The sequence below is a fragment of the Pollicipes pollicipes genome, unplaced genomic scaffold, assembly GCF_011947565.3.
Source record: "Pollicipes pollicipes isolate AB1234 unplaced genomic scaffold, Ppol_2.1 Scaffold_6462;HRSCAF=7663_pilon_pilon_pilon, whole genome shotgun sequence".
In the NCBI taxonomy this organism is placed as follows: Eukaryota; Metazoa; Arthropoda; class Thecostraca; order Pollicipedomorpha; family Pollicipedidae; genus Pollicipes; species Pollicipes pollicipes.
Genome location: NW_023596878.1, coordinates 12120 through 27500, shown reverse-complemented (window position 1 = coordinate 27500; position 15381 = coordinate 12120). Strand labels below are relative to the sequence as shown.

The window sequence follows — 15381 nt, the reverse complement described above, 5'->3', positions numbered from 1 at the left end:
AAAGTACTGAATGGGCAAGAGCTGGAGCTCATCCCGTCCCACATGGCGGCCACCGACCACGGCCATCGTAAAGTCCGCTCGGCCGTGCCGCCGCTGGCCAATCTGTGGGCCACGCGGGCCGAGAAATCCCACTGATGTCTGTCGTTTCGAGACATTAACGCCTGAGTAGAAGGCATCCCCAGCGAGAGCGCCGGAACACAGGACACTAACATCATCCCACAACGGCGGCTCTGGGCCTGGCTTCGGGGCCGCGCTCCAGGCAGTGGGGTGTCCCTCCGCAGGAAGTTTACAATCACGGAAGCACCGTAACTGATGACTGAGATATCGGTGCGCGAGGGAAAGGGAAATTAAATGCGAGAGGCGCAAACATATCCTTGGATTACCAATGGTCAGCTAAATCTGGTTGCCTACAGTGAAACGAAAACAAATTATTAATGATCTAAAAATAAACCTATCGAACCTGAGTGGCATTGTTTCTAATCCAGTTCAGAGGAGCACGTGATTCTGATTGCCTACTGATTGAATAGTGTTAGCATTATTGTTTATGTTAACATAATGAGAATTGGTCAGCTGACTATGAAGTAAATATAAACAATTACAGTTTTTCTCTATGGGATTAAGGAAACTGCATAGACATCGGGGCATTTAACAGAATTGTAAAGGCTTCTAAATGTTTCCTAGTGTGATAGCCGAAAGAAGGTTTTTCTCTGTGAAACCCGTTTGTTACACAAAGGACCGAACTGCCCGTGAAATCTGTGCACCAATCATGGTTATGGCATTGTCAGAAACGCATTCCAACGTTACAACTAAAAGCTGCGAAACAAAGCGACTAAAAAAATGTTGTCCACTCACAATGCTATTACGATGCATTCACTTATTTCGAGGCGTGGTAAGTCGGGCCGCAATTAAAAAAAAGAAAATTGTCTTCAATAATGACGTCTACATTACCAGCATATGGGTAAACAATAGTGCCAGCGCGGACAGTCTGGGTCAACCAGCGCTCAGCTGCGAAACCAGGGGCGGTGGCCTCCAAAGTCGGCGTTCTAAGGGCGACCCGTACAAAGCCAGTCACGTCGTCCTGGGTCGGGCGGCCGGGTCGGGCCGGCCCGCGGAGGGGCCGGTCCGCCGCCGCCGGTCTCGGTCCGGCGCCGGTCGGCAGGCGGCGAAGCGTGTCAGATGCGGTCACTGGAGGTCGCGGTCACACGGGACCCCACCGCGGCCGCCGCCGCGCCGCCGCCGCGCCACCGCGCTGACACGGATCACCGGCCGTGAGATTTCGAGGACACCGCCCCCCGTCTATTGAGCGGGGGTCACCATGGTCGTGTGTGCCCGGCCGGCACGCCTCGATTCGGCCACAAGGCCTGCTAATTGGAGCACGGGTAAACAGAGGCCAGCCGTGTCGGACAGCCCCGCACACACGCACACACGCACAGGAGATTGTGTTGTTCGCACGTCGGTGGAGAGAGAGTTCGACTGTTCCCACCTCCCGGAGCCCAATCGGCTAATCAGCGATAGAACCATTCGACAACGTTGGTCTATTTAGGCACGGTGATTCCCGCCACAGGGAGAATCATGGCTCTCCGCGCGCGGCGAACGGGGTCAAGGCCGGCAGATTTCTCTGTCGTGATTCTGCGCGACACGGCGGACGTAATTTCACCGCAGCCTCCAGAGCCTCATCCCGAAGCTTGAAGAAGCCACCGCAAGGCCGCTACTTGGCCATCTCAAAGCCGGCACAGGCGGCTGCAAGACAACTGAGCTACTGGCACCAGAACTGGGGATGGATGGTCGGTGGCCTGATCCTGAGCGCCAGGTCCTGGACAGCCAGACACCAAGTCTCAGGTCCGGAGCAGCCAGTCACCCAGTCTCAGGTCCGGAGCAGCCAGTCACTCAGTCTCAGGTCCGGAGCAGCCAGTCATCCAGTCTCAGGTCCGGAGCCGCCAGTCACCCAGTCTCCGGTCCGGAGCAGCCAGTCACCCAGTCTCAGGTCCTGGACAGCCAGTCACCCAGTCTCAGGTCCGGAGCAGCCAGTCACCCAGTCTCAGGTCCTGGACAGCCAGCCACCCAGTCTCAGGTCCGGAGCAGCCAGTCACGCAGTCTCAGGTCCTGGACGGCCAGCCTCCCCGCCGCTGGTCCAGGCTAGGCCGGTCTCCCAGCCGCAGGCCCAGGCGTGCCGCGTCGGGCCGCGGCCGGCGGCCCCTCAACTGCGCAGCTAGCCAGCCCCGTCACTCTCGCTCTCCCGACACCGCCCTGCTGGCCGTGGCGGGCGGCCGTTTTCCTGTCACGCAGACGGCGTCAATCGGACGGGACTCCCGGCCGGACCGTCAGCGACCCGACTCATTACGGGCAGAAATTCCGCCGCGGTCACAAAGCGTGAGAAGAAAATGCGACACCGTAAGCATGTAGGCTTCGCGTGATTAGCACTTTTTGTGATTAGATGCCTTGTTTGTTTCAATGTTATGGCCAGCTAAGAGCTTGGTCATGCCATAGGTTAAAAACCAGCATGCCACTCAATTCAAAATCAGTTTTGGAATTTGGTGAGGTCTTGTACATAGTCCAAAGCGGCCCCGTTAGCTCACCGAAGTTCTCAAAACGTCCTTGGGGGGCGACGTTGCATGGCAAGGCATGCGATAAGGAAGCCTGCCTGCTCACGAGCTGGCGTAAAGCCCCGCTGCTGCCGCAGGCGATTCGGTCATGTTCAGGTGTGCCCGGACTCGCCGCGCGGTCACGTGACCATGGCGAGCCACCCAGGCGCGCTATTATAACGAACACGCTCGACGGCCGTCTGGAGGTAATGTTTCTGTGACACGCCACACACCGGACTAAGGCTCAGTGCGCATGCGCAAGGGCATTCTGTTTGATTGCATGTGCGAGGGTAAAGGCGAAACAAATGACTGCCGTCAACATGGCAGACGCGAATTTCAGGATTCCCGAGGGTTGTCATTTAAAGCGCTTCTCAGAAAAAGAAGATTGGCTACGCAGCATCCTGGTTTGAAGGATTTTATTTATTTCTTCTAGTTCGTTCGGGCTCATTCCTTGTCATCTGGACGGATGTTTTTGCCCTTCTATCCACAAAACCGATTATAATAACATATTGATTCAAACGTGTGAAATGATTCGTAAACAAGCTGATAATAATTCTGATCGTACTTAAGATGCCGGACGAATTCAATGTTTTGCCTGACGCAGTCAGCCAGGAAGGCATTCTTGCAATAAAGCAAACTGCGGGAGAGCTTATATGATCGATAGGACGTGCTATTAGTCGCATAGCAAGTCGCCTTGGTGAACGCCTCACGCCGTTCAGGTAATATCAACTGTTCTGGGGAAAAGCAAAAAACCAAGAACGAAAAAACTCAATTTCATCTCCATCTGCATTTCAGCCAAAGCCCCTTCCCCCCAAAGAAAAACACACGACAAAACTACACCTGAGCAGTCATGGTTGTGCCGCTATGTGCTGAGTTTTGCCCATGTGTCGCAGTGCGAATACCACTGGTTGTAAATGCTTTTGAACGCGCCAATCTTGCTTGTAACACTAACTTAAACAGTTTCTGGAATTTCTTGTGACTTTTTAACTGCTTAATTCTAGCACGGCTCGGACATTTCACCACTGTCCACAGCGTGTGGAAAGAAAATCTCTACCGAGTCCACAGCTGGCGTATTAGAGACAAATCGAAAAGAACGAGGCGGTAGTCCGTGCGTGGGCTATGCACACAGCCGTTCGTCTCCTATTCTTGCGACAACCCAGACAGCCCAAACAACCCAGTCATATTGTGTCGAATGAGGTCAAACCACAAGTTTGTCGTCTTTCTTTGCCTCTTCTCGCAGGCATGTTTGGGAGTTGAACAGCGGCCGGAAAGCGATAAGGTAATGCGATTTTGTTATCTCCAAGCAATTCGTAGCACTTTGCTATCTACTGTGACAGCGAAGGGAATGAAGGGCTACGTACGCAGGCGCAGCCACCGATATACTCCTTAGCATAAGCTTTCGCTCGTATCATAAGTGTATCCCGGCTGACAAAAGCACTTGTAAATCCATCTTGATCTAACAGTTGCTTGCTATTTATTCGAATACCAGCGCTGATGAGAAAACTTGTGAATTCATCTTAAGTTTGTGATTGCATATGATTTGCATTCTTTCAGTTTCGTATACAAGCCAGTGGGAGCGGCACAGGCTTTGTTGGTGACTTATGGCGTGTATAAATTGTGAAGGAGACTTGTGACTTGAGATTTGATGAGTCAAGGCTCGAAGCCTTGATGACTTGATGTCTTAAAAGCGGTGTTAAACGTGGATATAAACTTCAGCGATACACAGCAATGACAACGGGCTTAAGTGCGGCGTTTAATCAATGGAAAGCGTTCAACACTCACTTGTGGAGCAACATTACACATGTTTAACTACACCGAAAACGGTGGCGCTATTTTTACGGTTTGAAGTGCGTGATTTTTCTCGCTAAGGTCAGTTGAGACCTGAAAACCCGCCAACAAAGGAGCATTAGCAGAGACCGCCGTTTCCATACAGTCAATTTGACGACTGAGGTCTGACACGACCGAAACCAATGATCCGCTGTGTGAGGTAGCCGTCTTGCCAGGTCCGCGTGCTGCGCTCAGCGTGCTGCGAGGCCTGAAGTGTGCCCATTCCACCAGGACGGCAACAACGATCCCTCGCGACCGGTTTGAATCATGGGTTCACTTCTGCCCCGGGCGGGAATGAGCTTCCCGACCCCCGCTGAACGAAGCTCTGGTGTGGGCCTGGGCACACTCGATCCAGGGTATCAGTGCTCCGGGCGTATTCGGAATGCAACCGCATGTGGTTGACAAATACCGGTCGTGACATGCAAGGCTGACGTTACAACGGGCCGCTTCAACTGCGCATCAGACAGTTGCCAGGGCTTTCGGAATTCCAACGGTTGTGGATCCTTAATACTTTCAACGCGCCCGAAAACAACACCGCGAAGAAAATAGACGACAGATTAGACGTAGACAGACTGATTAGTCGTGTAAAGGAAGAGACAATGAAATAAAACGGATGATGTAACCAAGTTTGACGTATGATCCAATTGTCTCACTTTAACTCGACAATGACACGGATGAAACGTTGGCAATTTGGCACAAGTTTTGCTTACAATAATACTAAGGCATTCTTGCTCAACATGCATCAAATACGCAGGCAGTTTTCCCCGGTTGGAAGCGGCACCGGATGCATCTAAGGCAACTGGAATCGGATGTCGTACAAATCAGAAGGTGCTAAGTTATCAGTTATGACGGAGAATCAGCACCGCAGCACGAAACATCTTCCTTTTAGTGGTCTAGTTCCCTATTTGTTTGAAAAGGCTTCGCCCCTACCCAATCTACTTTAAAAAGAAAGTAGACTGAATTTGAGAAGAAAGAAGCTTTTTGGCCTAGTTTTCGCGTAGGTTTAGCTGTTTTTGTCTGCTCAGCCCCCGCTCCCAAACTTATCGTGCGAAGCAGCGCCCCTGCATCCTAAGACGGCCGTGAGCTAAGTAGTGCAGAGCAGCGTTGTGGTATGTGCACCACTGCACGGAAAGGAACGGAATCTCTGCCAGTCTGTGAATCGTTTCACGGTATCCCGTCCGGACTTCGTTTTCTCAGGACTGACCTGGAAACCCAGCAGGTGCATGATAAGCCTTCGGTGAGCGTCTGGAAAAATGATACGTTCCGGAGTGTGTGCCGGGCTGAGTCACGACACCGAATCATGTTGTACCAGCCTTCAGCGTCGGTGCAGACCGGCGCAGTGCCAGACAGTGTCAGAGGCGAGTGGGGCCAGGTGTTTGCAGTCCGTTGATGCGTGCGTGCAGAAATCCAGAACTATGCATCTGCGCTTGTTTGGGCGATGCTACAGTTTTTATCCGATGGCTAGTTACAGGCCAATAGCATGGTGGCAAACATGCCTTTGTGTTGCGCTAGATGGGCTGTATCGGTCAGGTGCTTTTTTGTCCCAAGTCCTAAAAATGTGTGTTGTGTTCAAAATGGAACAAAAGAACCGCCCAGACAAGAGGTTCTTGGAAAAGTATGCGTTAACGACACATGATTAGGTCACTACTTATAAAGTGACGCATAAGATCTGTACATGTAACAGGCAGCATAAATTTCCATGCAGGAATAATCAGTTTTTGGTAGCTCTTTACCATAAATCTAACACAAGAGCTGGCATTGTATCAATTACTAACATTTGGTGGGTGCAGTGGGTGTTCAAAAATGAATTCTTGTAAGGTCATCAGTTGAAAAAACATCCCTCCCCATTCACCAAGATTGCAGTGCGAACGCTTGTCCGTTGCTGTATAAACATATTCTGGTGTTGCAGGTAAACACCGCCAAGCGAAATTCTGTTGGCATGCGCTTGACTAGCGTCTATGCAGCAAAGTTACGGAAAACACCAGATCGTATGAACACCCTCACTAATGTGTCATCCAGGCACGTGACATGTCTAACGCATAGCTGCTGGATCTGTTGAGCTAGCCATAACACTTTCAATGCGCTGCCAAGTTGTATTAATGACCATTTTAAGATCCAGTTCTGCTAAGCCCAGTCAAAAAGATGGCCTTTAGCCGGCGCATACCCAACCAAAGCACGATTCACTTGTCGTTTAATGGCACCTAATGAATTTTGATGCGGTTACTCCTTATCTGACAGCACTTTTTTCAGTTCAAGGTTACATTGCTACACAAAATGTTATCACTGACTGTTAGTATCAGCTGGCATCTAGCTTAGGTTTTTGTGATACTCAGCCCACTGTGACACATAATAGACTAACCAATACCAGATTCGTAAGCTTGCATAACTCTCTGCATGCCAGTGATACGTCTGCTCCTGCAAGTGTTGCTCTTATGTATTGAGATCATCTTATATCCCTGTTTATTATCATAAGTCACAGGGCCAAAACTCATTATTGGATGCCTACGAATAATTTCAAGTGCAAACAGATCGCAAAGGGTTCAGCTCCATGGATGAGGCAAGTCACATGAAATTACGTAACAAATAGGAAGAATCCTGTACGGCCCTAATCTTGATCAAAAGTGCTAAAGCCGTCCGGGTAAATGGCGTACAGAATCGGTCCAGATATGTTTGGTGTTTTATATTTCTTAGTTCTCCCTATTTACTTTTAAATCAAAACTGGAGGTACATTCTTACGCTCAGTTCCAAAAACCGTGGGGAACCCCATCGAGGCAAGGGTTGAGCTTGTAAAAACGGTGAACAGGTTGAGGTAAAGGGTGGAACAACAGTTGTGAACAAGGAGGAAAACCTCTGATTCGTTTGACTATTGCAATCAAAAGCGACAAAGCGTTTGGGTCGCAATTACCCGTACCGGATAAAGGCTGTCAGGCCGTCGGCACCCGTTCCTGCTGGAGCGGCGGGACTGGCAGAGAGCGTTCCCCCCCCTCCCCCCCCCCCACCCCGCCGCGATAGCTGCATGATCGGCGGGCGTCCATCTCGGGCCGGCCACGCGCGACACTCTCGCCTTTCACCGGCGCGTCTCGCGGGACACGCCGCTGTCCGGGCGGTGACGCTTGTCGCTAACGACCCCGTTAGCAGGCGGCCACTGTCAGCCTGTCGTCGGCGTGTTTTACCGCGCCGGCGCGTGGTGTGACGCCGCGCCGTGTCGGACAGAGGTACGGACTGCGCCGCTGTCAGGGGAGGGGGGAGGGGGGAGGCTGCTGACCGCCGGCGGCGCCGCGAGACGCAGCTGGCAGGGAGGGCCCGCTCCAGACAAGCGGCCGTGTATGGGGGGGGGGGGGGGGGCTGGGTAAAGAGGCTGGCAGAGCGTAGCTCGCACGCTACCGCGAGCGAGCCGGGGTTCCCCGCAGGCGTGAGACCGGCCTGAAACGGATACCCCTTGGGGCGGTCGTCAGCACTTTATGGTAAATCACCGACCGGGCACCCAAAAAATGAATGAAAGCTCTTGTCGCATGCATTGAACATGACTCAACAATCGGTTATGAAGCAATGAACTGACTCACGCTTGCAACACTACTGATACTGCCTGCATGGTTCAGTCGCTGCGGCGTTAAAAAATAAAACGGTGCACCTGCATGCCCTTTGCAAGCGACTTACACGGCGAATGCAAGGGAGCGGCACGCAGGCTGCTGCTGCTGTGTCCTACTGAGCCCAGGAAAGAGGCGCCGGACGGCCACGCGACACGTGACCACCCAGCCCGTGTGAGCGCCCGGGAATGCGGACGGGCCAGGGCGCGTCCCGTAGACACTTTCCTCCGGGAACAAAGCGCATCGGTGTCGATTGTTTCAGTGCCGCCGGCCAGTTGTCGACGGCCGCGCGCTCGCGTCAGGCGCCAATCAGTGAAACTCGGCCGGCGGCCGCAGGGCTGGCATTGTTCCTGGTCCGGCGCGCCGCCTCGCACGCGCCGGCGACCGCGCTGACTCGATTATTCAGCGCCGTCGAGTGAGAGAGACACGCCAGTGTCCGCCTGTCTGTGTCGGATTACCCCGACCTCAACCAGACGGCCCACAAAAAGCCCAGCCCCGCCCAAAACCCGGAACAATTTCCGCTCCTAAATGGCCAAAACTCTCAGGGTTTTCACACTTGGCTGAAGAAGTTTACGGTGGGTCACTTACGCTGTAGAGTTTTTCCTTCTTGTACCAGACGTCGTCCTCCTCCTCCTGGTACGACTCCAGGTTCAGGTCGTCCCGCGACCGGCTGAGGATGCGCCGACGGCTGACCATCTCGCCGGTACCGTTTCTGAAAAGAACCGTACCGCTTGACCAGCCGGCTCACGTTTCCGCCCCAGACCGTACCCCGTTCGTCGAGCCACGCACACACCATCGACCCTGAGACGCCACTGACCGCTCTGGACACCCGGCACTGATAGGCTAGGGTCTTCCGATGGCACAGACACTGGGTGGCGCAAGGATTCTGCGGAACATCCGTCGTCACAAGGTCGCGAGGCGCCCGAGTGACCTGCATGCGGCACAGCCCGTTGCGACGTGGCGTGTGGAAGTGGGACATCGTCTGCGTGTCGACCTTGGGGCGGGCGTGATGAAACGGCAGGAACACGCCGCCGCCTGTGTGATAATGATGCAAATGTGGCCCGCGCCTCCCTAAGTAAGCGGGAAAAGGGAAAGTGGGAGCTGGGCTAGTCAGGTGTTTCATCACTACGAACTCTCCAGACGGTGATGGAATAACGGATTCACCAGGCAAGGTCTAGGTGAGTCATTGTGGCTTCGTTCGATTAGCTGTGTGCCGTCAGCATGCATATTCATATCATTTTACCAGAGTAAACAAATAAGACCTGTCTTGTGTCGACGAAGACATATAGTTCAGTGCACGACTATGCGATTTGTTACGAGTCACTTTATAATCATAGTTGGATGTTTGCTATACGCTAGGCGTCAACATAACACAGCATGGATATGCTGTAATATACCTGCTAAATGTTCTCACGAGTGTTAATTGGTAACAAGGCTTAAAAATCCCACATCCCATCTCCAGGACCGGCACGGATGAGTAAAACACGTGTAAACTCAAATTCCGCGTTGCATTTCATGTTTCGCAATGCCCTGGACCGGACTGACCGGTAGAAATAAGCCCGGACCGCATTGACACCGAAAGTGGTCTTGAGAAGAAACGGCCCCACCGCGGCGAGCCCGCCTTTCAAACCAGCTGGACCGCAAGCTCAGGCGTCGCTCAGCGGCGAGCCGACGACAGCCGCGTTGTCCAGACGCCGGTTTCTCCAGCGGGAGCCGCGGCCGCGTCGCTCCGCACGCCGGCCGCGGCCACGGCGGTCGGGCGTGGGGCCTCTGCAACGGCGACGGCGCGTGGTGTTTGCTGCAACGCGGCGGAGAAAGTGCCGCGGTGCCTGCTGCCAGATGTGCGGCGTTACGCCCCAGTTGCAGCAGCTGTCACTGAGGCCTGCTCGTGACCGACACCACAGACAGGCGCACTCGGCAAACACGGCGCCGCGCTGGCGCCGCGGCCCAGACGGGCTACCGGGCCGGCCGGTCGGTCGGAGAGGGGAGACAGAGGCAGAGCCGCCGGCCGCCGTCTGATCGGCTGCCAGCTCTGGTCATGATCTGCCAGAAGCCGCCACAAGCATGCCTCGCCTCTCGCCGTCGTCTGCTTCTCGTGTGAACTCAGGAAGACTGACGTGTTTCGAGGAAGAGTGGGCCTACCAACTGCAGGGCGACCGACGCTATTTCTATCCGGTCGGTCGTAAATGTCGATTATCCACGAATCTCCCGGAATCGCTTTTTTCCCTCCAACCAAAGATCACAGCAAGCCCGAGACATGCTTTTCCGTCAACAGGTGTTTGTGGAAAGCACCCCAGACGCGCCGCACGGCCGCCCTCTGTGACGTCACAGACGTGCAGCACTGCGGCCGATGCTGCCCATCTTACGGCCATCAAATGCGCCGTCCGATGAGCTGACTGATGAAATCGGGATGGCTGGAGCCCAGGGCGGTGACCACAGCAACCATCAACGGACACTTTCTCCTCGGCCGCGGTCGCACCCGGTCACCGAACGTACAATGGTCCCACCGCCACGCTGTCAAAGGAAGGCGGCCGGTCAGGCCGACGCGCGCGCGGCCTCGAATTTCGACGGCTGTGAGAACCGGGACAGAGACGAAGGACCAACGCTCGCCTGTCACCGCGGGCTCAGTAATGAGTCCGTGCGGTGTCCAGCTGCGTCCAGCTACTCCACCCACGCAGTGCCCAGCTGCGTCCAGGTACTCCGCCCACGCGGTGTCCAGCTGTGTCCAACTACTCCGTCCACGCGGTGTCCACCTGTGCTCGTCCACCCGCCCCGGCAATTTCAAACTGTGTCCGGTTGCATCTAGCTGCCAAGTTGAATCAGCGCCCAAATGCACCCAAATATAGCCGGCTGTTTTGCTTGCGTCATGTCCTTCCACCCAGCTGCCGAGCCGAGGCGGTGTTCAACTGCGATCCGCTGCGCCTCGCTTCAGGCTCTGTGCCGAGTCTCCAGCCGTCCCGCACGCACAACCTTGCCGACGCCGACGTCCGTCTATGTGCCGGCGGACGTATACCCGAACCGCAACGTTAATTGCAGCCGGCGTCTGGCGCCCGAGCCGCGAGCCGCTCGCTGCAAGCGGGTGGCGCGCCAAGGCCGCCCTCCCGCGCGGCGCTGATAACTGTTGCTCGCGAAGGTGAACCGGTCAGCAGAGGCTCTGCATTCGGCAGCGCAGCGCGCACAAGCGGGTGAGTGGACGTCCAGGCGGGATGCTGCGGGTTCTCCTGCGGGCCGCCGCAAGCTCAGCCGTGTTACTCGCAGCGGACTGTGCGGCGCGACAGCGGGATGTTTTACAGGCTGCACAGTGCTCGCTCGGCTCTCATCTTGGTGATTCGGACGGTAGCTGGGCCTCTTGTTTTGCTTTCAGATGGAGATGCCGTAAACATTTCGTTTTCACCTCACGCTCAGGTGCCAGATGGTCCATTAAGAGTGACTTATTGCCTGGTCTGGGCAAATGACTCAGTCGGGCACCACACCCGAGATGTGCCAGTTCCAGCCGGCCCATGAGCGGAACCGAAGCAGGAAAAGATCTTCGCTATCTGTCCGATCTCCCGTGCGAGTTTCAGCGCTGCCGGGAAAACGTTCTCTTCCGCAGTGGGCGCGTGAGACGCCGGCGGGGCCACGACCCCACCCACGAGACCCGGATGTGACGGTGGGGGGGGGGGGGGGGGGCAGCGCACCCGGCGGCGGCGTTCCGGCCCCAGCGACACCGTGCCATGGACGCCCTGGGACGGAGCTCCGGCTGCCCTTGAGCCGTCCGCCGCAGGAGATTAGTGCTGCCGGACCGGCTGGGATGAGTCGGGCGGCTTAACGGGCCGGCCGACCACCGCCGCGGTCCGATGAGGTGTTCAATGAGCCGGATCTCGGTGACACCAGGCACGGTGCAACCCCCCTCCCCTCTTCTCTTCACCCGGACGCCTTCTGACGACCTGGGTCCTCTGAGAGAGGACTCTGGGGTCGGGTGAGAGAGGACCCTTAGGTCCGGCAGGGAAGGACTCTTGGGTCCCACGGGGAGGACTCAGGGGTCCGAGGAGGGAGGACTCTTGGATCCGGCGAGGGAGACCTCTGAGGTGTGGCGACCCCGAGCCTTAGTCAGCCGGCAGTGCGAGGCCGCCAGGTTTCTCTTTCTCACAGCGATCTTGAATACAAAGCGGATCGGTAATTGACGTGATTGTTCAGCTGATGATGGGCATGTCCTGGACGACACCATGACAGACTGACGACGATGATGGAGTGACAGCCGGCGACTGGCCCACGTCGTCTCACATGACCTGATGGCAGCCTCGGCAGGCCGCCCAGACCGATCATCTGCAGCCTGACGGCGCTCGACTGGCATGGCGCCGTCTCGGAAAATCCCAGGTGGAACCCTGCAACGTCGAGAGACTGCGACTGCCACACACCTCGGCTGCGGGCCTAGACGTCATATCTCGGCGGACTTCGTCACCAGTCCAGTCTCCGCACGTCTCGGTCACCAGCCCACATACTTGGAAGACCTTAGCTTGTTCACCAGGGTCCTCGCCCTCCCATCTGCTCCGGCTGCTCGTCTGCCAGAGTCCTCGCCCTCCCGTCTGCTCCGGCTGCTCGTCTGCCAGAGTCCTCGTCCTCCCGTTCGCTCCGGCTGCTCGTCCGCAATATGTAGTTTCAGAGGACCAGTGCTCAGCCTCGTCGGCCGTCAGTCTGTGGCGTCGGCCCGGCCTATCGTCGGTCTGCGGCCTCGGGCCGGCCCGTGGTCGGAGCCGGGCCCGTCTGCGGGCTGTGCAGGCGTCCCGCCGCTGCACGCGAGCTGGCCCGACCAGCCTACGCCCGAACAATGGAGCCGATCGGCATTGTTCCCGGCCCAGGGCGCCGTCAGCTGCTGGCGGGCCAGCGCATGACCGACCGGCTGGCTTCTGGCCTAGAACCGTTTTGTGGTCTGCCAGCTGTCCTGTAGTTCAACAGTTAACAGGGCTCAGCTGCGCCACTACTCCGTGGTAGTGCCGGTTGTCGGGTGACACAGAGCCTTCGTGTCATCAAAGCACCTCTCAGCATGCACTGGCCACCAAAGCCGGAGCCAAATGACCGCTAAGTGGCTAGTAACAACTGTGATATTCCGGGTTACTGTCCGGTGGTGTAAGAAGACCACCAGCGACACTCACTCTGCAGGACTTCAGCACATGGCGATCCTGCCGTGTCGTGACATCCACAGCAAGACGCCAGGGGTGCCACAAGTCATCTAGGACGGGAACAAAGCTGCTTAGGGAGGCTCAAAGCGACGTTATCGCTGAAAAAAGCAAGCAGCACTGTTGTCAAGACCATCTGTCAGCGGGGGCAGTAGGCGGATGAGACCAGGTCTTGTCATACGACCGCTACTGAGCCGAACATCTGCAGTGGCGTTATCCGTGCTGTAACTGCTCTCAGCAGATCAGCTCCTACGTAGCCCGCCCGTGAGCGGGACCGCTACTCCGCCGGCCAGCGCCGCTGCTGCTGGGACCGCCGCTGACACCATGGCCCGGCTCGAGCCGGTCGCGGCGAACCCTGTACGGCAGCGCGAGCCGCCCGACCGGTGGGCGGGCGGCTGGCAGGCGGCCAGGCGCGCCGCCAGAGACATTGACCCAGTTTGGCGTCGGCCGGGTGCCGGCGGCACTGACGAGACGTGGCGAAACTCGGGGCCCATCACCTGGCGCCCTCCAGCCAGCGAGACGCGCCGCCTCCGCTCGACAGACGGCCCGAGCGAGCCGGGAAAAACCGCCGCGCAGCGCGCCGACGCCGACAAAGAGCGCTGCCGCGGCAGGCTCGGCGGCGCGACATGCCGACGGCGTATGGTTTCTTGCGATATACGGCGGCAGACGGGCTATGAATAGTGGGGTCCACGGCCGAGAGCGAGACCGATCTGCAGGGCGATAGCGCGGGAGACAGCGCTCAGCTGAGCTGAAGCTGCAGCAGGCTGTTTACAAAGTGGACGACTCGCATGGGTATGCTTAATTCCGGGAGCGCATTCATCATTTCGCAATCGGAAAGAGGGGGGGCCGGACAAACTAAGGGTTTACACTCAGAAATTCATCTTAGTGCCGCGCAGTCACGAAGAATTTCCTGTCCTGCTTATAGCAACATCCCATATTTGTAATTTCCTTGTCATTTTCTATTCGCATCTGTACATTACAGAAGAAAATACATTCCGTTGGAAAGTATAACTGGGGCACGCGCCTCTGGTGACCCCCTCAATATATATTTGCTTGAATCATTTGAATCAGGAAATTTGTGCAAATACTTGATATGTGCTGTACTTCTCTGATTAGAACGAAGCGCGTCAGCTGGACACATGTTAACCCCTCATTTACCGCCACCACAAAACAGAGCTCCTTTGTGCTACGGTCAGTGATCTTACAAACACGGCAGTAACCATGCGGGCACAAGGCTTGTCTGATAGGAATCCATTCCGTTCCGCTCAATGCTGAGGATCGTGGCGACAACAGCTAACTGGTACGGTTTCGCTCCTAATTAGAGCATGCGCTCACATTATGCACATAAAAGGAGAAACTCACACGTGATCTGGTGATATTCTTAACATTTACTGAACATATGTAAACACATTCTGAATATCGCATGCGAAAACAGTCTATCTGCATGTAATTTAGCAAAACCGTCTTTCGCTAAAACCACACCGGCTATCCACGGTAGGTAGTCGTTCCCCTCCATATCATAAACACGATTCTGCCCGTGATTAAATTACTGACCACGGTCGGGTAAATACACACGCCACCTGACCCGGACGGCGCCCTGAGAGCCGACGTTCACTTGCAGCCCAACGGGGCAATCAGCGGTGCATTGCTCCGTCCCTCAACTGACCTCTTGGCGTTGGCCGGCCGCTGGATGGGCAGGAAGTCGTAGGTCTTCTCCTGCCGCGGCCCATACCCGTTCCGGCTGGGCCCCGGCCGGCCAGCGTAAGGGTTCTCCTCGTACTCGATCTCCTCGTACGGGTGGTGGGCGCGCTGCGTGCGGTACGCCATGTTTCGGGAGGAGCGCTACGGCCGCGCGGCCCGACGGAGCGCCGCTACGGTCACAGTCACCGCGGAGCACCGGCGCACCTCCGTCCGCGCGCGAGTCGCCGCCAGCACTCGCCGCGGCGGCCGGCGCCGCGCCGCCCGCCGCCCAAGGCCTCGACGGGCCACACCTCGCCGCGGCCGCCCGGTTGCCCAACGCCCGACGACGGCAGCGGCCCGCCCCGGAAAGAGCCGGCCTTGTCGGGCCGGGCCCCCTCGGGCGGCGCTGGTGGCCGCGTAGATGCCCCGAGGGCTCGGACGGACTGCCCCCAGGTCACCGCGACCAGGCGCACGAGCTGCGGGTCACTGCGACGATCGACGACGAAGCGCGAATGAAGACGGCGCACAACTGCGCTCGCCGGTTCTCAT

General features: G+C 56.6%; 1 protein-coding gene across 3 annotated transcripts in view; it reads right to left on the bottom strand.

Annotated features, from left to right (window-relative positions):
• The window catches only part of LOC119106915 (uncharacterized), a 29549-nt gene extending 14471 nt beyond the window's left edge, over window positions 1-15078 (bottom strand). For all 3 annotated transcript variants that reach the window (XR_005095173.1, XM_037230263.1, XM_037230264.1), the window contains exons 1-2: window positions 14819-15078; window positions 8585-8708 (exon numbers count right to left, since the gene is read on the bottom strand). Coding sequence is in view for 2 of the 3 variants with exons in the window: in XM_037230263.1 (XP_037086158.1) it covers window positions 8585-8708; window positions 14819-14979 (285 nt within the window). In the remaining variant the exon portion in view is untranslated. The remainder of the gene's footprint in view (window positions 1-8584; window positions 8709-14818) is intronic.
• Window positions 15079-15381: the final 303 nt, after the last annotated feature.